This window comes from Megascapheus bottae, chromosome 2 (assembly GCF_031878675.1).
Source record: "Megascapheus bottae isolate mThoBot1 chromosome 2, mThoBot2.hap1, whole genome shotgun sequence".
NCBI classification, from domain to species: domain Eukaryota; kingdom Metazoa; phylum Chordata; class Mammalia; order Rodentia; family Geomyidae; genus Megascapheus; species Megascapheus bottae.
Window position 1 is genome coordinate 36,137,490 of NC_143510.1, and position 24,366 is coordinate 36,161,855.

General features: G+C 38.5%; 1 protein-coding gene across 3 annotated transcripts in view; it reads left to right on the plus strand.

Annotated features, from left to right (window-relative positions):
• Mitf (melanocyte inducing transcription factor) overlaps positions 1-23,661 on the plus strand; it is a 202,771-nt gene extending 179,110 nt beyond the window's left edge. For 2 of the 3 annotated variants that reach the window (XM_090323929.1, XM_090323947.1), the window contains 5 exons: positions 2,075-2,192; positions 5,086-5,160; positions 9,852-9,927; positions 12,812-12,959; positions 20,130-23,661. In XM_090323929.1, the coding sequence (XP_090180055.1) occupies positions 2,075-2,192; positions 5,086-5,160; positions 9,852-9,927; positions 12,812-12,959; positions 20,130-20,531 (819 nt within the window). In that variant the 3' untranslated portion in view covers positions 20,532-23,661. The remainder of the gene's footprint in view (positions 1-2,074; positions 2,193-5,085; positions 5,161-9,851; positions 9,928-12,811; positions 12,960-20,129) is intronic. The other variant, XM_090323938.1, reaches the window with a different exon arrangement.
• The last annotated feature ends 705 nt before the right edge of the window (positions 23,662-24,366 follow it).

Sequence of the window (24,366 nt, forward strand, 5' to 3'; positions counted from 1 at the left end):
TACTACAGCTTCTGCCTGCAATAAAGAGCCAAAGAGGGGCCCGAGTCCTCTGACCTGCCCACATGGCAGGTCACATGGCGCTCCAGCCCCACTTCTCCACCTAAAAGTCTAATTCATGGAGTATTTATTTATAGGAATAGATGGAAATGGCTACTTAGAAATGGGAAACCTACTTGATTCTATTTTATTCCATGATAGAGTTCCATCTGCATGCTAATGATCTTTTAAGAAAAGGAACCACCCTAGAGGCTAATCATCTGTAATCCCAAAGCCCCAAATGTTCTAATATCTAACACTTTAAAGTGCCTGGGTGGAGACTTCCACATCTGACCTCGTACAACAGGTCAGTCAAAAGGCAGGCGCACTTAAAATACTACATAAAATTAACTTCAGGTTCTGTGTAGAAGATTTATGAAACATGAGTGAATTTCATTTGTAGATTTGGATCTCTAAGATACCTCATTTTGGGTATATAAGAATTGCCAAAGTAAAAAAAATCTCAAAATGTCCAGAAATCCCACAGATTTATGGATATATTCCTAATAAGGGGTATGGAACCTGCATATGAAGCACAGTCTTTGTTAAAAAGTCTTGGTCACTAAATGTTTTAATCCTACTTAAATGCTTTCTGAATTTACTTCTCTTCCATACGAATTTTGCAGTGAATGACCCCAAGTCTACTTATCCAATAATCATGGAGGGATTGTTTGAAATAATATGAAAATGATGTCTGCAGTAGGAAAAAAACAAGATCACATAACGTTTCATATTTAATATTTAGAACTCTTAATAAGGCCTCAGAAGAGGAAAGGCCTTATTTAATATACAAACTACTATAGTTAATGTCCAACCCAGGAAGTCAATGTCAGGGGGAAAAGATGAATTTCCTACTTTAAAACATCCAGTGCTAGGGAGAGAAGAAAGCCTCTTAAGTTACTTTGAAGAGGCTCAATGTTTAATTTTTTGGTTTTTTTTTTAATTTTTTTTATTAAAGTCTATGGGCTCCCTCTTGTGGTTTTCTGAAAAATTTCAACTTCAAGGAAACACAATAAGGAAATCAGTTCTTTTCCAAGAATTAAAAATAGTTTTCATTGCCTTATAAAAGAAAAGGGAGGAGAAGTAAATAAAGAAAAGGAAGGAAATTGACTTTGGTGGGAATGTCAATTAGGTAGGAAAATGCCACATAGAACATTATTTTATAATTATGACCAGCATTTACTACAATGGGCTTTGTTTTGCTGGTTGTAGGAGATAATGCCCTGGACACATTACCCATTATCTCTGTGACCCAAATAAACTATTGGAACCATTGGAGTGTATGCGTATTTACTTCCTGCTCTTGATCTAAGCCATGCAATTGATTGAATGAAAAGTAGTTGTCTCATGTTTTCATACTTAAGAAAAAGTCAAGTGCTGGTGGCTCATGCTTCTGACTAACAGGAGACTGAGATCTGCAACAAGCCAGGACTGGAAAGCCCATGAGACTTATCTTCAATCAGCTACCAAAAAGCCAAAAGAGGGGCTGTGTCTTAAGAGGTAGAGCATTAGCTTTGAGTCACAGAGCTCAAAGACAGCTCCCAGCACCAGCCCCCTCTACCCTTAGAAAGAAAAAACAAATCAACACTTCTTATTCTACCTCCTTCCTTTCAAATGAAGCCTGGAGTAGGCTAAGTACAGTGTATCTAATTCCTGTTTCACATCGCAATCTAAACTAGTTGGGAGATGGAAGTAGGAAGCTCTTGCTTCAAGCCTTTCTGGGCTGGGTGGGGAGGGGTTTAGTAAGACCCTATTACGCTAGCCACCAGGGTTCCAATGAGAAGTGTTTTAGTTAGTCTGAGGCTAGCCTAACCAACAGCACAAAACCCTTGTCAGAAAATTTTCTAAAGCAAAAATGATTGTGTGCATGCTCACGTAGTAGGGTATTTGCCTAATAAACACAAAATCCTGAGCTTAAAACTTCTGAAGTGTGCGGGGAGATGAGGTGGAGCCTGGGAGAGGATGTGGGTTTTATCTGAAGACCTTGGAAAAGGTTCAGCAATTCATTGCTGTTCTTGTTTTTTTTTGTGTGTGTTAGTTACCGGTCTCCGGAAACTTGATGGACCTTTATAGCAACCAAGGCCTGCCACCCCCAGGCCTCACCATCAGCAACTCCTGCCCAGCCAACCTTCCCAACATTAAAAGGGAGCTCACAGGTACATAAGTATCTATACTCCTTGCAGAAATATTCTGTATATTATATTCCTTGTTAGGCAGAGTTACTGTGATAGTAATGAATGGATTGACTTTGTTGTTGTTGTTGTTGGTCCTGGGGCTTGAACTCTGGGCCTGAGTGCTGTCCTTGAGCTCTTCAGCTCAAGGCTACCACCCTTCCCCTGAGCCACAGAGCCACTAACAGTTTTCTAGTAGTTAACTGGAGATAAATGTTTCACAGACTTTAGTGCCTGGCCTGGCTTTGAACCATGATTCTCAGATCTCAGCCTTCTGAGTAGCTAGGATTACAGGCGTGAGCCACCACACCCAGCCTGCATTGACTTTCTTTAGTCTCTAGTCATATAAGCACTGTGTGATGCTTTAAGGATTTATATTTGAACATTGTGGTTGCCAGTATTTCCTGAGATCCTGGCCATCACGACCACCATTTCCATTTCCAGATTCAGTGGTAACTGTGTCTGTGTCTGCTGATTCCTTCAGGGTGACAGTGGAAGGCAGATTATATTACATTGGAATTTCCCTTTGACACACACTTAAACACACAGTTTGGATAAGGTTAGGATATATTTCTTACGTTATTGTATGCCTCCTGCTACTTTTACTAAATCAAATGTAGATGAGCAGGAAAACAAATTATGAAACGGACATATGAGATCATCTGTTTTATCACTTTGTTTAATGTTATAGAGGAGGCTTTTGGCCATTGAAAAATGACTTCAAAAAAAAAAAAAACTGTTAGAGCTAGCATTCTTCCATGCTGAGTTTTAGGGATCTTGCCACACAGGTCCTTGCCTCTTACAGTGTTAGGGAAATGACTGAGAATGTGGCATGAGGATTTGGTGAAAAATGTCTCAAGGTCTCTGTCCTGTTGAAGGGTATCTTCCCAAATGGTGGTAGAAGAACACACACACACACACACACACACACACACACACACACACACACACACAAAATAGTTTCATTCATTTGGGTTAAAGGGTAATTAGTTAAGAAGTGAAACTATCCAAAGTCAAAGCAAGTAGGAACCTTAACAGAAAGTAAACACATGATAGCATAGCAACTGCTAGAATCACTGAAAAGAAGTGTGTAGGAGTAAAAACCTGTTATTCCTTCTAGGAGGAAAAGAAAAAAACGCAGAAATGACTTTGATTGGCCATCCCAATTTAGTGAATTCAGCTTCTAAATTCCATCATCACTACATGCATCTGTAGTCATGAAACACGTGGCTGTGTTCTGACAGGTGCATTGTTAGACGAAGTCCGAGCATCATAGAATGTGCACTTACCTAAGGGGGCCATGCTGCCCCCAGTTGCTCATATCAGATAAAACCATTACCACACATGTAGCCTCTTGATTGAAATGTCATAGTGTAAACCATTGCTGTAGATATCCGTATATAATAACCTCCATACAACTTACAAATACACACCACTGTAAGTCATGCTACAATATTTACGTTTTAAGAGAAAATTGTAAATTGAGGTGTGGCATGTATTAGGTATCACTCTTTAAAAAAACTTCTAGAAGTTTCAGAATTCAATAGAAATGGCATGTTTCGTTTTATTGTATTCTCTGTAAGCAGAAATAAATCAGCACAGAGATCTCACAAGAGTTGGTTTGTAAAATATAACTTTACAAATGGAATTGCTACCAACTACCCCTGCCCCTGGCCCTGTTTCTGTTTACACATACTAGTCAAGAGGTGCTCCTAAAAGTGGTTGAACGAGGTTCTTCTAGCACATTCTGTGGAACCTAGCTACCCATTCTGAGAAAATGAGTTCCCTTCCATAAAGCATTGGTGGACATGCTAACCCCGGCTGGGGAGGTTTTCTACTTGGTTTTCATGTTGGAGTATTGTTACAAAGGCATCAGAAATCACTGAAAAATTCTTTGGCCTGAAAAGCAAACTTGGTTTCTGGTAGCAGAAATCAACCACACATTTCTGTGCCTTTGTTACTTTTATTCTTTTTAGCTTTGGAATATATTAGAAGTGCCCTGTGAGTCTTTGCCATTGGTATTTATCATTTATAGAAACTTGAGTTTTTACATATTTCGTATGTGTAGCTTTTGAAAAAAGTACACATTTTTAAAGATGTCACTTAAAAAATTGTATGTATTTTCAGATAGAATAACACTGTATGCTGCATATATAAAATATCATAATGAGTCCCCTTCCCTCAACTAATGCATGTTAATAAAAGTTTTGATGTGTCAGGTGCTGGTAGCTAATGCCTGTAAATCCTAGCTACTCAGGAGACTGAGATCTGATGATTTCAACTCAAATCCAGCCTGGGAAGGAAGTCTCCAAGACTCCTTTTAGTACCAATTACTCATGGGGGAAAAAAGAAAACCAGAAGTGATGTTGTATCACAAGTGGTAGAGTGCTAGCCTTGAGCAAAAAGCCTTGAGCAAGGATAGAGCCTAGGCCCAGAGTTCAAGCCCCGGGACTAGCAAAAATAAATAAAAAGAAAAATGTATAAAAATGGTATATTTTGCTGGGCATTGGTCTCTTGTGCCTGTAATCCTATCTTCTTAGGAGACTGAGATTTTAGGATTGCATTTCAAAGCTAGCCTGGGCAGAAAGTCCATTAGATAGTTATTTCCATTTAACCTCCAAAAAGCTAAAAGTGGAGCTGTGGCACAAGTGGTAGAGTGCTAGCCTTGGGCACAAAAGCTCAGGAACAGTAGCCCAGGCTGAGTTTCAAGTGCCAGGACCAAAACAAAACAAAGATATTAGGAAAAAAATAAAATTGTATATTTTAGAATTCAGTAAATGTAGTTTCTGTATATTTAGGTGAGTTGTTTTGTAGCTATTGTTGTTGTGTCTGTCCGGTAAACAGCTTCAATTTCTAATTCCTTCATTCACGTGCACAGCGTGTATTTTCCCTACAGAATCAGAAGCAAGAGCGTTGGCTAAAGAGAGGCAAAAGAAGGACAATCACAATCTGAGTAAGTCGGTTTTATGTCCTGCTGCGACATTTGATCTTCATAGATGAAAACATTTTCCAGAAACTTTGGACTGAAATTGATTTTGGTAGCCATTAAAGGTACATTGTAGGGGAGAAAAAGAAAATTCCAGTGAAAATGTAAACCATGGTATATATTTTCTGATCAAAATGAATTTTGTGTATAGACTTATTTTTTCTGGACAGTTCCTATTTTTTCATTTGTTTATAGTAGGAGACCCCCACCCCTATCCCCTTTTTTTGAGTAGACTTGGTCTTCAACTACCCAGTTATAAAGGTTATTCACACTGGTACTTATTAACAAAAGGGGATTATAGGATCTCTGTCTTCAGTGAGATTTGGAAGAAAAAAAAAGAAACAGTTCTGGAAAGGACTGCAGAGCAAATGGGTAAAAGCACCTCTCAGATTTCTGTCTTTATCTTGTCTTTTAAAAATATGATAACAGGCCGGGAGTTTGGCCTAGTGGTAATCATGCCTGCCTAGCATGCACGAAGACCCCGGTTCAATTCCTCAGTACCACATACATAGAAAAAGCCAGAAGTGGTGTGGTGGCTCAGGGTAGAATTCTAGCCTTGAGGAAAGTCCAAGGACAGTGCTCAAGCCCTGAGCCCTGAGCTCAAGCCTAAGACTAGCCAAAAAAAAAAAAAATATATATATATATATATATATACATATTTATAGATGATAACATTGGGGGTCAAGAGCATGGCCTAGTGATAGAGTGCTCACCTAGCATGTACAAAGCACTGGGTTCGATTCCTTGGTACCACATACACAGAAAAGGCTGAAAGTGGCGTGGTGGCTCAAGTGGTAGAGCTCTAGTCTTGAGAAAGCCCAAGGACAGTGCCCATGACCTGCATTCAAGCCCCAGGACTGGCAAAAACAACAGCAACAACAAAACTATTATTTAAAAATGATAACATTGAAAGTAGCTAATTGAATTTATTCAATGAAATCTTTAAGCTTTTCCTATAAAAACTTAAGTTGGTGTTTAATTCCCTCAGTGAGACAGTGAAAATGAGCAGGCATGGAGGAAGTAATTTATATCTGAACTTCTCACCTTCTAGCCTCGAATCATCTTTTACTAAATTGATGAAAAAATCAGTCATACCCTCCTCCTGACAAAACAGGATAGAAGAAAGGCAGGTCTTTGATCCCGTTTGATGTGGATATCCCTGGCCTTTTTCTGTGCACTTAGTAGGCACATGTACAGTATATGTGTACACAAATGAAAGCGCTGTTGTGTGCAAATGCAAAACATTGTCAGTATACCATCCATATGTTGTTACTGTCCATCTTTAAAAAAATGAACAGTGTGTCCTGAAGATCTTTTGCTGTTAGAAACCTTAATCTATCTGCTTTCTAAATGCTGTTTCATTGGCTAGTTGCTAGTGGCTCATGCCTATAATCTCATGGTTCAAAGCCAGCATAAGCAGAAAAATCTGTGAGACTTTATCTCCAAATAAGCACCAGAAGACTGGAAATGGAGATGTGGCTCAAGTGGTACAGTGCTAGTCTTACGCACAAAAAACTAAGGAACAGCCTTCAGGTACTGAGTTCAAGCCCCAATTTTGATATAAAAAAATTGTTTTAATTAAAAACTTAAAAAATGCAATTGCATGGTATTCCACAGTGGACTACACACCTCTTGGTAAGTCTTCTACTGCTATGTGTCTGTGTTGTTTTTCCTTCTCTCTATTATAAATGGTGTCACAGCAAAGATTTATGCATGCCACAATTGAGAAGTGAACTGGCAGGGTCTTGGAGGGTCTTATATTTTTATTCTTAGGTGTTCCAGCCTTCCCCAGTTTCTTTGTCAGGTATAATAAGTTTTATCTTTTCTCTCTTAACTTAGAAATAAGATAATGAGCCATTATCCCAAACTTTACTTAAGTGAGATAGGGAAAACAAAAGAATGGTATTTATATATAAGTAGACATCCCAACTCTCAGAGTTATCAGTAAATTCAAACCCAATAAGCTGTAATTCATGGCTCTAAAACAATTATCATATCTCATCTAACCAGTGGAAATTAATACCCAGGTCTAGATTGCCTTTTGACCTGGTTCTTTCTCTTCTAGGTATTTATCTTTTAAGAATATTGGCCAAAATATGCAAAAGAATGTGTTCACTTATTCAACTATTCATTTGATCATTACTGTTATCCACACAGTTTTATAGGGGGAACTTTCCTATAGAAGTGAACCAGCCAAAATGGTTTCCATACCTCTCTCAAGTCAGGAGTTTTCTACCAGATATTACTCAGGGAAGGAGCCAGTGGTAGAGCTGTTTGTGTGTAAGGTATGCTGGTGCAGGTGTGTTTAGGGGATGCATAGACTAAGATCTAGAAGTCACCTTTATTGATGATGGGCATATAGATGGGTAAAAAAGTAGCTTTTACTTTTTCCTGATTTGCTTAGTAATTTAATCTATTTTTGTTGATGTTGTTTGGAGGGTGGTATTTTTCCTTTTTTCGTCTGTATCTACGTTCTCACTATGTAGTAAGTTTATAATCCTCCCCCTTTAGTCCCCCAAGTGCTGGGCTTCCATTCATGTTCCACGACACCACCCCAGTTCAGTAGTTATAAAGATAATCTATAGAAAGTGTACAGTTACATAAGTCAAGTAACCAGTCCATTTTTTGTCCATTGTCTCCCAATCCTTTGCTTTCCCAGTTTTTCCTTCCAGCCCCACCCACATGTTGTATAGTTCATTTTGAATCTAGTATCTAGTGAGTTCCAAATTGGTACTTTTTTAAAGAAAATGCTATAAGCTTACTGTTACCTTTATAATAAGTAGTGAGGAAATTGTACACTAAAAATAGACTGTGGCACTTGCAAATGTTGACAGTGAAATATGACTACAATGCTGACAATGTTTCTCACTGTTAAGTGAGAGAAGATAGATACACACTCACTTTCCATGTAATTCCACTTCAAATGTATTGTCTTTTTGTGCCGGGCACCTATGGGTATCCTAGAATGCACTAAATATTGAATAAAATACTGTAAGCAATTGAATAAGATATGCAAATATTAGATGGGACAAAGTTTTATGAGATGTGAAGGACAGCCTAGGAATATAGGTGTGGGACATATTGGGTCCATTTTAAATAGGATGACCTGGGAACTGTCACAAGTAAATTTGGGTCTCTCCCAGAGGGAGATGAGGACAGAGCCATTTGGATCTCATGAGGAAGTATTCCAGGCAGGGAGAAGACTGTATTCAGTCCTAAGATGGGGAATGTATCTGGCTCAATTGGTGGAACGAAAGGGAATTCACCAGAGGAGATGTAGTACCCTCAGTAGAGAAGTAGAAAGTGAGATCAGAGTATTATAAGCCAGTCAGCTCCTTGTGGGACATCTAGACATGTGACTTTCTCTATACTAAACGGGAAGTGCTCAGAGGGTTTTTAGTATGGGCTGACTGTTAGTTGGTTTTGTATTTTATAATAGTCTAATGATAAGACAACAATACTATATCACCACTTTAATGACTAGAATACTCACTCAGCTAAGACAAGCTTGAATTTACATAATAAAATTGTGAATAATATTTATCTACAAGTTCAGAGTATCAGTGGGTCAAAGGTTAAAACATATCTTAGGATATTTAAAGTAAACCTAATTTACTGGGCCATTTGGAATTTTATTTGCTAGTCCAGGTAAGTTGGAAACATTATCCCATAAGACAAGCTATGTCATCCTCCCAGGAGAAATTGATAATTTAGTTTAACATAACCACTGGACTTGTTGGCTAGGAATTCTGCTAAGTTGCATCGCATGGCTAGAAGTGTTTGATCTAAGTTGTAAGGTTTTGCTAGCCAGTATGGTAGCTACTAGCTGAAATGGGGGCAAAACAGCTGGATTTCAAAATTTAATATAGAGTAAAGAAGGCTCCTGAACTAATGTATATATTTTTATATACCTTTTATTTATGCACTAAATGGATAATGTTTTAGGATTGGTTTTCTGAAATACTAACATATTGCCTTATTTGCCATTTTAATATGACTAAGGTATTTAAAATTACATATGTAACTTTCATTATCTTTCTTTTTGGCAATTCTGAGCTACAAGGGTATATGATTATTAGATATGTATAATGTAGAATTTATATTTAGTATCATAAAGAACTCTAATGATTTTCATCAGTTCACTTGCAATGTAGAAGATATATTCAGTTGATATTATATTTTTAATTTGGTCAAAAATGTGTGGAAATTTGTTTTCCCTCATTATTAGTATAGTATGAATAATCCTCAATTTGGGAGCTTTACCTATAAGCAAGAAGAGCTCGCTCTCTGAGCCTCTGCACCAAGTTTGCTGAGCTCTGCTATTCTCTAGCATTTGGTCTGAGTTCTGTCTATTCTCCACTTATCGTTGATGACTATTTTATCATTTGTAACTGAGGACTGTGGGTTGTTACAGCATCAGATGAGAAATCATGTATCTAAGGGCTTTGGAGGTGATATGGTCCTGGACAAAGGTAGCTCATTTTTTTTTTAAGTGTTTTGGCCACAATGTTTTAAAAAAAAAAAAAAGCTAAAGACAGGGTTGGAGTTTACATTGTCCTGACCTGATGAAGTTAATGTGCACGTACCTTTAATGAGATGTGCTAAATGTGTATGTGGTACTGTTACTAAGAGACCTTTCCTATGCTCTTTTCCTGAAGTTGAACGAAGAAGAAGATTTAACATAAATGACCGCATTAAAGAATTAGGTACTTTGATTCCCAAGTCAAATGATCCGTGAGTACAATTGCATGTTAATCTGTCCCATATATTTTTCAGACTTTCATATTTCCTTAGTTGTTGCAGAATATGCTGTTAACAGAAATTAGAGCAGTCCTCACCCTTTTCCTTTGGTTTATGAAATACTGCGTAAGTCTTTCTTTGCATTGATTTCATCGAAGTAAATTTTAAGACTTTGTACTAAAGAATTCTTGAACAAGAGGTGGGCCATTAGCATATGAGCATATGAGGTACTGGTATTTCTGAAACCTGAGAATCTTTAGCAAACGAATTCCAAGCCACTGGAAAAACAATTCTCAAAAAACTGTTAAATTCTCAGTAACTATGAAAATAATTTATAGACAGTATATATACTCTTTGACTTGTTCCAGTATCTTTAAATAGGCACTGATGAGCAGATACTGAAAATTTTCAAGTTCAATGATATTCAAAAGACAAAAGGTCAAATCTTGCACACTGTTTGTATGTTTTAACATTCTGGAAAAATAAAAGAGTAAGTCAGCTAATGTGAGTTTCGGTCTTTCATTTCTCTCTACCTCCCCTTTCAGAGATAATGGGCATAAAGATAATTTTCTCAAGTCTCCTATACCACCTTTTAACTACTTGCCTCGTCAGCAAATAGAACAACAAATACACAATTTTTATCCATTAGAATTTGGCCCATTTGAAGTAGGGGGCTAAGAGGATATATATTTTTTAATGGTCCCCACAGGCGTTCTCTGAAATTAGCCTGTGAATATGACCTTTAAGCTCCTAATAAAAGGTAAAGATGAAATCAAGCATTATTCATGCAAGGCTTATTAAATTTGCTATTCCTATTATTGTCAGAAAATTTGTAACAAAATAAAATAAAACTATATCCTATTGTGAGATGATTTGATGAATGTGCCAGCCCCATTTTCATATTCAACATTTTGCTTTCCTGGGTTTCAAGGAAAGGCATTTTCCAACTGAAAACACTGAATTTCTCCACCTTCGTGCAGCACAAATTTATCCTACTAAAGGGCCGTGACCTTCATTTCCTATGGCCAGTCTTGCATGATAGTTGAAATTGAATTCCCATTTTCCTGTTCTTTATCAGCTTCCACTTTTTAGCATATTCTTTTAAACTGTGGCCTGTGAATCTCTTTGGTAACATATTATAAAATTATGGGGCTGCAATGAAAGCCCATATTTGCATATCTTCTTTCCCCATTGTGGGAGATTACTTAGGTGTTTATAATCTGAACTGATAATGATCTCCTACTGGAGGCCTTGTTTTAAGATAAAACAGTGTAATCTGGATGGTGGTTTTCCCACCCTGGTATTCCAGAATGTGCCTTTTATGAGGACCATTCTGTCTGATTCATCTCTCAGCCCCCTTACCGATCCTCCCCACAGTAAGTCGCTTTTAGTTAATTTCATATGTGAGAGTCCTCTGTATACTTCTATATAACAAAAGTAATTTCTCTTATTACATGCAAAATGTGACTGACTGGGTCTCTCACATTGAGGTCAAACCCAAAGGTAACCAAACCTTAAAATCAAAACGGCTGCTTGACTCACAAGTTCCAATTCTAGTTTTTCCAATTCTAGTGGCCCAGGCAAGGCATCAGTTATTATAATTGTTTCTCTCTGGCTTCCTAGGTTTCCATTACTTTAATTTAGCCCTGAACAGTAGGTATCTATGTATACGCTGGATATCTCAGGATACTTCCCTAGGTTTTTCTTTGGTGCTCAGCCACCAGGGACTCACACTGGGAATTCTCTGGGGAACTGAAGTTATCCTCCTGGGGAAACTTCGGTTTTGTTTTTGCCTAACTCATATGAGGATCTGTTACTAGGTGACTTATTTTAATGGTCCACCGTTCCAGTGTCCCTCCTGATACTACTGATAAGCTTTTAGCAGCTGTAGGTAACAAGCCCAAAAATTCACCGTACATCAGATGGTTTTTGTTTGTATCATCATCATTTTATCATCATCATCACTGTGATGGATATTGTGTATAAAAGAGTTCATATTCATTCCAAACAGTATAGAAATATACATAAATATAATTCTTTTTTTAAGATTTGGTCTAAAATTTTTTAAGTGCACTCACATGCATTTTAGTGGTTGTCTTACTTTTCTTACATATAAAGCACATTACAGGACTTACTGGTGAAGAACTGAGAAGCACAAAGTTCTGCCTCCCTAGGATGCAACTTTCTTACAACATGTCTGATGATACTTAGTTTGTAGTCAGTAAAAGATTATCATATCAGCACATTGATGTTATTATTGTCTGATTAGAAAACACTTCAAAATGTATGTGGAAACTTTAATTGCTGTAGAAAGATAGCTATTTAATTCTTTATTGTGTGACACATTTAACACAGTGCCTGGATTGTGTTGTAGATTTTTCATAGCACATTCATGTAGGATGTCTCCTGTTTCCAATGACACATCAATGACATTGCTTGTACAAGTGTGGTATCATCATTTTGTATAGGACACAATGGATAGAGAAGAGACAATAGCTGCTTGACAATGCATGATAAAAATCTCATAGCCAAGCAGTGGGATCTCACAAGATTTTTTTTTTTCTTCCATAGCTTACTCTGTCTTGAGTGAGTTTAGGAATATTGGTTTGTAATCAAGAATTGAATTTAAGTCTTGACTTCCTCTACCTTATCTAAGTGTTGTGATATAAGACAACTCTCCCTCACTGTTCCTTCCCGCCATACTCGGTGCTCGTGTGAATCAAGTATGAGAACGTAAACAAAGTGGCACGTAGGGTCTGTAACGGCATTTATCGGTACAGCTGAAGGACTAGAATGCTTTGAATATTGAATTCAATTTTCACTGCACCTCAAATCCTCAAAATAATCCTTCCTTTTTTTTTTTTTTTTTTTGTCCCAGGGACATGCGCTGGAATAAGGGAACCATTTTAAAGGCATCCGTGGATTATATCAGAAAACTGCAGCGCGAACAGCAACGTGCAAAAGAACTTGAGAACCGACAGAAGAAGCTGGAGCATGCCAACCGACACTTGTTGCTCAGAATACAGGTACCTGCTATATTGGGTATTAATAAGGGTGGGTTACTAACGGCAGGATGGGAGGAGGAAGAAAATAATCAACCATAAGGGAGTTGGCTTATATAATCCTACGAAGGATACCCTTACTATCTGGAGATTGTGTATTTGTAACTTTGCTTACTTGTAAAAAAGGTATTGGTAGCTCCCAAATCAACACTGGTGTTACTTTCCTAAGTCACTTGCACACAGCTGCAGAGCGACAAGTTTGAGTAACCTATTTTGCTCATTTACAGTAGAAGTCAATAACTCTGCCTGAATGTGATAGCCTGTCCACCTTGCAGCTTTCATTACTCTAAACAAGTTGTCCTTTGACCTGTTAAGTGTTGTGTTTCTCATATCACTTATTTTTATTTTATTGTATTTTTTTTTTTGGCAGTGTTAGGGTTTTTACCTCAAGGGCCTGCATTTGCTAGGCAGATGCTCTGTCTCTTGAGCCATACTTAGCCCTTTGGTCCTTCAGTTATTTTTCTTGTGCTTTTTATTTTGTCCAGGACCAGCCTGAAACACATCTACATCCCAGCTACATTTCTGTAGCTGGGATGACAGACATGTACCAGATTGTTGTTGAGATGGATTCCTACTTTTGACCTAGGCTAGCCTCGAACCAAAATCCTCTGCATCTCTCCCTTTGAAGTAGCTGGGATGTTTTTGTGCTTTTTGTTGGTGATCTTGCTGCTTGAAATGAGATGATTTAAAGTGTTGTCTGTTGTTGCTAAGGGCAAGAGGACTGTGTTGTGCCTTATAGAGAAAACATAGGCGTTAGATAAGCTCCAGTCAAGCAAGAGTTATAATTCTATTGGCTTTGTGCTCAGTGTGGCATGATTCTATGGCATATGTTAAGTAAAAGGTGTCTCTGGGAGCTAGGAGTTTGTCCTAGCGGGAGAGTGGTTGCCTAGCATTCTTGAAGACCCGGGTTCAATTCCTCAGTCCCACATAGATAGAAAAAAGCCAGAAGTGGTGCTGGCAAAAAAATTTTTTTAAGGTATCTCTGAACATACACATACACACACATACACACACACATGTAGATATGATTCAAAACTGTGTGTTGATCAGTTGATGAAAATATTGTGACTAGGAGAGCTTAACTCCCACCCTGTCCTCCCTGCTCCCAGGGGCAGTGGTTCTGTGTTCAGTAATTGAGTGTTTTCATTGACTTTGTAGAACATAACTATAATGAGCATTGACTGCACATGTTACATAAAAGATGCCTTACTATTTGTAGTCTGTAAGGAACAGTCAAACCCAGGTTGGTTGGTTGGTTGGTTGGTTTTGCCAGTCCTGGAGCTTGAACTCAGGACCTGATCACTGTGCTTGGGCTTTCTCAAGGCTAGAGCTCTATCATTTGAGCCAAAGCACCATTTCTAGCTTTTTTCTATGTATGTGGTACTGAGGTATCGAATTCAGATCTTTGCACATGCTAGGTAAGCACTCTACCACTAGACCAAATTCCCAGCCACCTATGTTTTTAGGGAAAATAGGATATCATTATTGGAATTAGACATAGGTAATACAATTACACCATATATACATTTCACTTAAAACTATCCACTCTTGTAGAAAGAAATATTAAGTATGTGCAACCTGCCTGTCATTCTATCTGCCACACATTCTCTCCAGTGTACAGAGAAGAGGAGGACAGATACCCTTTAGAAAATTGGCTCTTAGTACTTAGCCTCTCACTAGGTTTCAGGATACAAGCACCTCTGAAGTTGCCCTCACGGTCTAACTCTGCCATTGACCAGAGTGGCATACAAGTCTAGTTTTAGGTCATTTACAGCCTTTGACCAACCCATGAGAGTCCACGACCCTATCTTTTTGAATAGATGGACCTCCTTTTGTAGCTTTACTATAGCACCAGGGCTGACTCTCAAACTCTGAATGTCACTATTGAGAGTTATTTTATGGAACAGCTGTACAAAGTTTGACACCTTAGACCCCATCTTGTTTCCCCTCATGGTGTGCATCTTGTATGCTGAGCTTACTGAATAGAGCACTTCATTCACAATAATGCTTTCCAGGCCTCCCAGTGTTCCATAGAAATACATTTCAGGATGTCATGTCTTCTGTTCATGGCTGAAGCAGTCCTCAGCCATGGGCCTGGAAGGTGGACGGTGGCTCACATCTAGAGCTGCTCTTAGAATCTCAGTGATGAAGTAATGATTCCAGGTTATTTGGAAATCATTTCCCCACCTGCCCTCCTGCCCCCCTTCTTTGCTTTTCTTGTTTGTTGCATGTTTTAGCTCTTCCATAGGTGGGCATTTATTTAGTTTTCGGTACTTGTGATATACATTTGCAAACACAGTTAATGTGTTGCTTTCTTATACAAGTATTGCAATGTAAGAAGTATATTAAAAGACAAGTTTGATTTGCTTTTCTTTCAAGTTTGCAAGCATGTATGCTCCTGGGAGAAAAAAAGAATATTGTGAAATGTGCATACTGGAAATTCCACAGTGATGATGTCTTGGTTTGTTTCCCATGACTGTGAGGCCACCTTAGGATGTCGGCATAGTGAAAAACAGTTAATTAGCAAGGCTCTTTAGGGTGGTGAAGGTAGAATGCTACAGATTCCCCTCTCTACTCTGCTTTAGTCAGCTGACACACATTTTTCAGTAAACAGCAAATGATTTGAATAGGTTTATTTGTATGTCGAAATGACAATCTGAGTGTGTAGGGGTGCTGTTATTAGCTTCTTGGTGTCATTACAAGAGCTCCGCTTGTCAGCTTGGGCCTAAGGGCTTTCTTTCATTTTCAATCTAAGTGATGCATACAGAAATTGTCACAGAAGAAGGAGCATGAAGCCCTATTATCAGAGGAACTGCCATTTTATTAAATAGCCCAGGGGTTTTAAATGATGCCTGGAGCTCGGGTAAGGGAACATGGAGGAACTTGCATGACATCCTATACTTCTGGAGCATCCAGAAGAGGGACTCACAGATTCACCAGTTCTAACATGGGCTAAGCATGACTGTGAAGACACTCCCATCTCTGGGTTTGTGGACAAAATCTGAGAGGCCATGTCATGAGGTCAGTACTTCCCTAATAAGTCCAGAGGACTTGATACATGTGTATATCTTATTGCATCATATACGTGGATTGAATTGACATAAAGAACTCTAGTGCTTTTGGGGGCTCAACATCGCTGTGTTTATCTTAGGGGTGTCTAGTTATGCACAGAAAGGAAAAAGGGGCAGAGCTTACTTTGAGTGTTGAATCCTGGGGGCAGCCTAGATAGTTAGAAAGTATATCCATCCACCAGAGCTGCTACAACAAAACACCGCTGACTGAGTAGTTTAAACAACAGAAGGCTATTTGCTCATCATTCTAGTCAAGATGTCAGAAGGTTGGTTGTTTCAGAGGCCTCTACTTGGCTTGCAAAGGAATACCTTCTCCCTGATCTGCATATGTCGTCCATCTCTTCTTCTTACGACATCACTCTTGTCTTGTTGGGTTAGATCCACCAATGCAACTTTTTTTTTTTATAATTCACCACTTTAAAGACGCTGTCTCTCAAGATAAATTGCATCACTATCTATAGCAGGTTAGGACTTCAACAAAGAAATACATGAAGGACACAGGTTAGCCCGTGATTAAAAAAAAAGGTAAATGAAGAAAGTAAAGACGGGAACCATTTACTTTATGCATGAGAGCTAATTGTTTGAATTTTTTAAGAAAATGATTTCCCTTTCCCATGGTGAAATGGGATAAATGGAGCTTCTGAAACTTCAGTTGTCAAGTTACCCATGTAGAAGTTTAACCATCGCTAGCCAAACTTTTCTTCTGGGTGTCCCTAGACTTTTAGTGGTTTGTTGTTGTTGTTGTTGTTTTTTCATTGCACCCCCTCCTGGACCTAAAGAGACATTATTTTATTTAATTCTGAATAACTTAGGGAACATCTAGGCCTTAAAAGCATAGTAGCTATTTTGGGAAAAAGTAAAACATAAAAATTGGACTTCATTTACTTTGGATTTTTTTTTCTAATAACTACAGTACTCATGAATGAGATCCCTGTGTCTGTGGGGACCACATTGTGTAACACAAATAGTCTGTATTCCCAATTACATCAGTGACCCTTAGCCTGCTATTCTGTTCAGATGCTCATGTGGTCTTTCCCACAGCGCCCTCCTCCCCACAAAAAAGGCGCTGATGTATTATGTATGATGTAACTGAGAAATATCCAGTACATTCTCAGGAAATCTTTCATTTTTTATTGTGATCTTTAAGTAGTTGTACAAAGGGGTTTCAATTCAGCGTGTTCTTATGATTACAAAGCTTCTTGATCACCGTTAACCCTTTTGTCATTCTTCACCAACTCTCGCAGCCTCGCCTGCCCCTCAAGTTACGTGGTTCCATTTTCACATATGTACATTGAATATTATTCTACAGTCACCCATCCTTTCTCCATCTGTTCATCTTCTTTTAAGCCTTGGAGTATCTTCAGGGTAGTATCCCAGGGCACAGCTTAGGGACCATGAAATTGTGTTACTATATATTAAATATATGTCTTTTTTCATATATTTTTATTGTAATTAATAAAAGGGTTACTTTATATTCACCAGATAGAAGGTGCATTACTTCACAAACATTGATACCCTTTCTCATGTCTTGGTCCCCATTTCCCTCCCCCCACTCCCACCCCTCATCTTGTTTTCCCCCTTGCCTATCCTATTTCAAATAACCAAATAAGCATATATATGATATATCAGATAACAAGGTAAAATGCTGTAACAATATGAGATAACCAAGGGACAGCAAAAGAGATGAGAGATAACATAGTACATTAAGGACAACAATCACTCATTCGATGGCTTTTGTTTCAATATCCTGGAGGTCCTTTCATTTAGCTTCAGTACTATATGACCTTATATATCTAGATTTTGTTCTATTGTAAATCTCTGCTAGTAGAGCCCAAGGTTTCTACTGATGATGACAAATGAGGGAAACCATTGAGCCTATGTTCCTTTGAGTCTGGCTTACTTCACTTAAGGTGATTTTTTCTGTCTTTCCATTTCCTTACAAATGGGGCAATGTCGTTCTTTCTGACAGCAGCATAGAATTCCATGTGTATAAATACCACATCTTGTTGATCCACTCATCAACTGAGGGGCATCTTGGTTGGTTCCATATCTTTGCTATGGTGAATAGTGCTGGAATGAACATCATTGTGCTAGTGGCTTTAGCATGCCCTTGTTTCTGGACGATTGGGTAAATGCCAAGTAGTGGAATTGCTGGGTCAGGGGAGTTCTATGTTTAGTCTTTTGAGGAACTGCCATCTCAACATCTCTGACTATAAAAGAAATGCAAATCGAAACAACTCTGATTCCACCTTATTCCAGTTAGAATAGCCATGATCAGGAAATCTAATAACAACAGATGCTGGCAGGGATGTGGCCGGGAGGGATCACTACTACACTGTTGGTGGGAGTGCAAACTCGTTCAACCACTATGGAAAGCAGTATGGCAGTTCCTAAATGTGTATCTTTTATTAGCTTGCATTTAAATTTCTTTTATTGGGCTAGGCTGTAGCTCAGGGGCAAAGCACTTGCCTAACAAGTGCCATGTCCTAAGTTCGATTTTTCTTCCTATTGTTAGCTAATCTTCATTTTAAATTTTCATTACAAAGGCGCATCTTTGTAATATCTACTATGTACTTTAATCAAATTCACCCCATCTCTTTCTTTTTTAAATTAATTGATTTTGTTATAAAGGTGATATATAGAGGATTACAGTTACACGAGTCAGATAATAAGTACATTTCCCTTGGTACAGTGTCTCCTGCTTCTTTGCTCTCCCGGTCTCTCCCTCCGCTCTCTGCCCACATGTTGTATACTTCACGTTCATCCGTGTCCAGTGAACTTCACTGCTGCACTTTTCACCCTTTTTCTCTTGAGTTCTTCACCATCTCCAGATCCTTACAGAGATATACAAGTGACTATACCATACATAAAGAAGAATCACCAAAAAATAAAATGAAACAATTATTATGTCTATTCCTTCTCTTCCTTTCTTTTGTAGGTTTCATTTTGCTATTTCCATATACATATATATATATATATATTCTAGAATCACCCCACATCCTGTTCTCATATGTACTGTCTTTTTCACTCCCTGTAAGTCCCTGTTTTACATTCATGCATGTATTATTATCATTAATATTTTTATTTTAGGTCTAGATTTTACATATGAGTGAAACATAGGATATTTGTTTTTCTGAGGATGTTTTGCTTCATTCAACATTTCATCCAGTTTCATTCATTTTCCTGCAAAGATCATCCTTTTGTTTTTCTTTATGGCTGAATACTTCATTTTATGTAGATATAATATAATATAAAATGTATATATACAATATGTATACATATAATTATACACATATACACATGCACACACGTTGTTTTACACTGAAAAGATGACCAGCATCCAGTAAACATATAACAATATAATGAAGACCCAGGGTTAAGACACCTGTATACATTCTTGAGAGGGTGTGAATGACTCTAGCCACTATGGAAGTCAGTATGGAGGTTCCTCAGGAAACTTGAACAGTAGGACTACCAGTTGATCCTGTGTCACACTCTTCACACATATATCCAAAGAAGTGTAATTCAGTGCACAAGAGATACCTGCACACTCATGTAGCAGCCTATCCTCATTTTGAACATGTATATAACTAAAAAGCTAACTCACATACTCCCAGTTGTGCTGGCGCTGTACCTGGTGAAATACGGAGTTCATTAATGTTGACAAGCAACACATATTTGCTTTAAGAATGTATTGCTATCCCTCTATCAAATTTTAATAGCTTTGTTTTTCTCTTATGAATTAGGTTTTGGTTCATAGTAGAACTGAATGAAAACTACACCATCTTTCCATGCCCCCTTCTTCCCTCCCCACACACTCAGCAGCCTCCCCCACCAGAGTGGCATATTTCTGAAAAGCGATGAACCCTCCACGACATTCATTATCCTCTCCCATCCTTGACTTATTATGCTGCTCCCGCCCTGTGCATTCCTTCGGCTTGGGCAAGTGTATAGGAACATATGCCCACCCACCCTGAAGAGAAGCATCCAGAACCGTTTCAGTGCCCTGAAACTCCTTTGTGCTTTCACCTATGAAGTTGTCTGACTTTGACTTTCTTTGTAGGAGCTGGAAATGCAGGCTCGAGCCCACGGACTTTCCCTTATCCCATCAACGGGTCTCTGCTCACCCGACTTGGTGAATCGGATCATCAAGCAAGAGCCAGTTCTTGAGAACTGCAGCCAGGATCTCCTGCAGCACCAGGCTGAGCTGACCTGCACCACCACCCTCGATCTCACCGATGGCACCATCACCTTCAACAGTAGCCTGGGCACTGGGCCTGACAACAACCCAGCCTACAGCATGCCCACAAAAATGGGATCCAAACTGGAAGACATCCTGATGGACGACACCCTGTCCCCGGTTGGTGTGACCGACCCGCTCCTCTCCTCAGTTTCCCCAGGAGCTTCCAAAGCGAGCAGCCGGAGGAGCAGCATGAGCATGGAAGAAACAGAGCACGCGTGTTAGCACCACTCCCCGCCCGACATCAACACAGATGGCTCCTTGTTTCTCCATTAGTAGACTTCATAACTTCACCTGGAAGGGTTTTCTTGATAATTTTCCTTTAATATGAATTTTTTTCATGCTTTCTCAATAGCCCAGGATAGATTTTATTTTTAGAATTTTGTGAAACAGACTTGTATATTCTATTTTACAGCTACAAATGCCTCCAAAGTATTGTACAGTGAAGTGTACGGTATCTGTGAAATGACCTCTCCAGACAGGAGCTTTCTGAGCAAGAGGATTTTTGCATCAAAGAAGTATCTGTGTGCATTTTTATTATTACTATTCAGGGGAAAACTTGGCTTGAGATTTTTATGCTTGTGACTTCTTTGGCAATTACATGTAAAGTTTAATTGAAAGAATGTAAAGCAACCCCAGCTCCCGCCCTACCCCCCCCAAAAAAAAGAAGAAAAAGAGGAAAAGACACCCATACTAACCCTTTTCCAGTTTATAAATGTATTGATTCATTGGTACTGTCTTGAAGACACAGTGCCATTCATTCTCGTATCATTTAGGCTTTATACTGCAAACTATTTAACAGAATAGTATATTGTATAAGACAAAAAATCACTCATTTTCATGAGAGTTGTCTGGTTGGAATATATAACTGATACTATCCAAAACTGAAGGGAGCTAGACCAATGCTCTGCATAGTAGACATGGGATCCAGTCTTTTCTTTTATGTAGTACAGTTACAGTTCTCTTCTTTAATGAGGGTGATCTGGTTTTTTCATAAGATATATTTTATTTTGAAGTGGAAAGGAATGTCCTCTCAAAGTAAAATATTGAGGAGCACTGAAATTTCCTTTTTTTAATTTAATTTTTCTTGCTTTTTGATAAGACAACTGAACTGGGCATATTTCTAATTGGCTTTACTGTTTTTATTTTTAAATTCTGTTTTAGTCTTCTGCTTTGTACAGATTCTTTATTATCATCGTTCTTTTCAGTGTTTGTATTAATTTGTAAGAATTTGCATCTTAAAATGGCAAGTTTTCAATATTTTTTACAGCTTACTGGTGGTTTTCTGCATTCTTTGTACACCCAAGAAAGAAAACTTTCCTGCAAGGTCTTGCATTTAAAGCAAGCTTTGCAAATATTTTGTACATTACAATCTCACTCAAATACTGTTTTTCAGTACACTTAAGATGTAGTATTAATAGGTTTAAACCAGGCTTTCTAGAAAAAAATATACTTACATATTTATTTTTAGGATATGAAAATAGCAATATTCTTGGAAACTGATAACCACCATAGCGATGTTACGTCCATTATGGCCATTTAAATTGGGGTTTATTGCAACAAACTTGCTGGATCTTTTTGTTTTTCTAAGAGAGAAAAAAATACTATATTGGCAAATCACTGTTACTTGTTAACAAGTTTCTTAACAAGCAGACAGGTTGTAAAGTTAGTTTTGGTGCATTATCTACTTGTATAGCCCTATGCAATAACAGTAGTGTTACAGGTATCAAGCCTAGATGTTTTACACAGACAGCTTGTAGTGTTACAAGCAAGGCTGTTGGGATTTCTCAGTAGCAGCCTGTGATTGAGTAGTGAGTGGCATAAAGCATATCCATTCAGAATGAAGTGCCTTAAACGTAGCAGTAGTCTCTTTTGGCCTAGCGCTGACTGAACTATAAAGTCAGAGAAAGTTACCTGATGGTATCTGTAGTGAAAGAAACATGTAGCATGGTGCCTATGTAGACAATAGAGCTTCCAGTTTTTCCTTCAGATATTTTTAATATGAAATATATTTTAGTGACAGAGTGCCAACTTCTTTCATCAGAAAACCTTATTCAGGGGAGGGTGTTTTATTAAAGTGTTGCAATGTCAAATGTGAATTGGTGATGGATGATGGAAGGGTTTGAGAGAAGCGATTGTCAGATGTCTGAATGGATGGCCTAGGTGAAAATGATCAAGTGCATAGATCCCATGCACGCGGGGCAATGGGAATCCTTGGAAATATGATGATGCTTTCAGTTTTATAGCTTTATTACTTAAGGGGGTAGGGAAATTGACTTCCCATTCTTTCAACTCCCTTAGTTGTATAGCTCTTTTCCTAGACTAGTAATGCAAATCTGCATGGACAGCTAATTGTACCATAGTGTTCCTCGATACAATCATAGCACTGTCTTCCTATTTATATGGGGGAGGGGACTGTCTGCACAAGATGAAGATCACAACACTATGATGGTAGTTTCCCTTAGCTGATTTGGAGGGTTTTAGCAATAGAGCAAAGTTTCATGAAGTTGACTAAGCCATGGTCCAAAGAATAAGGCTGTGGTGGAGCAACTGTACAGAAAGCTTTGTGGAAGAAAGTGTGGCATCTTTTACCATGGCCCTGAGTCTTGCATCCTTTAAGCTTGCCATCCCCTGCTTTCCTGTCTTGATCCTCTTAAATGACAGCTGTTGGGTTAGGCAGCTGAGCAACCACAGAAAGGATGCTACTTCGGGGGTGGTTTTATTTATTTCTTTTTTGCCAAACAGTGTGGATTTGATTTAGGAACTAGTTAAGCAAAGAGGCAGTGCTTTGAGCTTGTGTTGTAACAAGGGAAGGATCCATACCTCTCCCCTTATCCCTGGGTGCAGAACTGTAACTCAGGGTTGGGCCTCCCCTTTGGAGTGACCAAAGTACCAAAATATTTCACCTGCCTCTGGGTAAGGCAATGGAAAAACCAAACTTTCTGACTTTGCCAAATAAAAACTGTACAACCAACCTGGTCTTATCTAGAGGATGACAGAATTCTTTGTGATTGTTTTTTAAACAACAGAAGCAATAAGAAATAAAATACATAGGATGTTAAAAGATATACAATAAAGCACAAAGGAATGCACTTATTAATAATGTTGAAAAATGCACTGGGGAAAAGTTGACGTTGCTAACAGTATAACAAACCCTATTTCTTGATAAAAATGACAAATGACTGTCTCTTGTGGACGCTTGGTACTGTAATACTAACGATACTCACTGCTGCTGGAAGCAGCAATAATTTCTGTATGGTCCATAGCACTGTATATTATGGATTGATATTAATGTATCCAATGAAATAATGGAACTGTTGTTCTCAATAGCCTCATTAAAGAATTTGGTTTTTCACATGGTGGTGGCCAGTTGTGATTAGTTCACATCAATTTTGAATGGTGTTTTTGCCTTTGTTCTTTACAAGTAGTGTACAGTTAGTTTTCCTTTGATAAAATGAACAGCAGATTGCATGCTTGTTTACTCATCTGTTGGTTTGCTGTGGTGGTGATGGTGGTGATGGTGGTGTGGGGGGGGGGGTGTTTTGTTTTATTTATTTATTTTTATTTATTTATTTTTTGCCAGTCGTGGGGCTTAACCTCAGGGCCTGGGCACTGTCCTTGCACTTTCCCAAAGCTAGTGCTCTACCACTTGAGCCACAGCAACACTTCTGGCTTTTTCTGTGTATGTGGTACTGAGGAATCAAACCCAGGGCTTCAGGCATGCTAAGCAAGCACTCTACCACTAGGCCATGCTCCCAGCCCTGTTTGTTTCATTTTGTTTCATCCTAGAGTTTGAACAAAGGGTCTGGACACTGTCCCTGAACTTTTTTGCTCGGGGTTAGTGCTCCATCTCTTGAACTACAGCTCTATTTCCTGCTTCCTGCTGGTTAATTGGAGCGAAGAATCTCACAGACTTTGCTGAACTGTTTGGCTTTGAACTTCAGTCCACAGATTTCAGCCTCCTGAGTAATTTGGAGTACAGGCTAGAGCCACTGGCCCCCAGATGTATGATTTTTGTTTAAGGCCACCAGTAATTTTTTTTTGTTTTAAATGCCAGTCT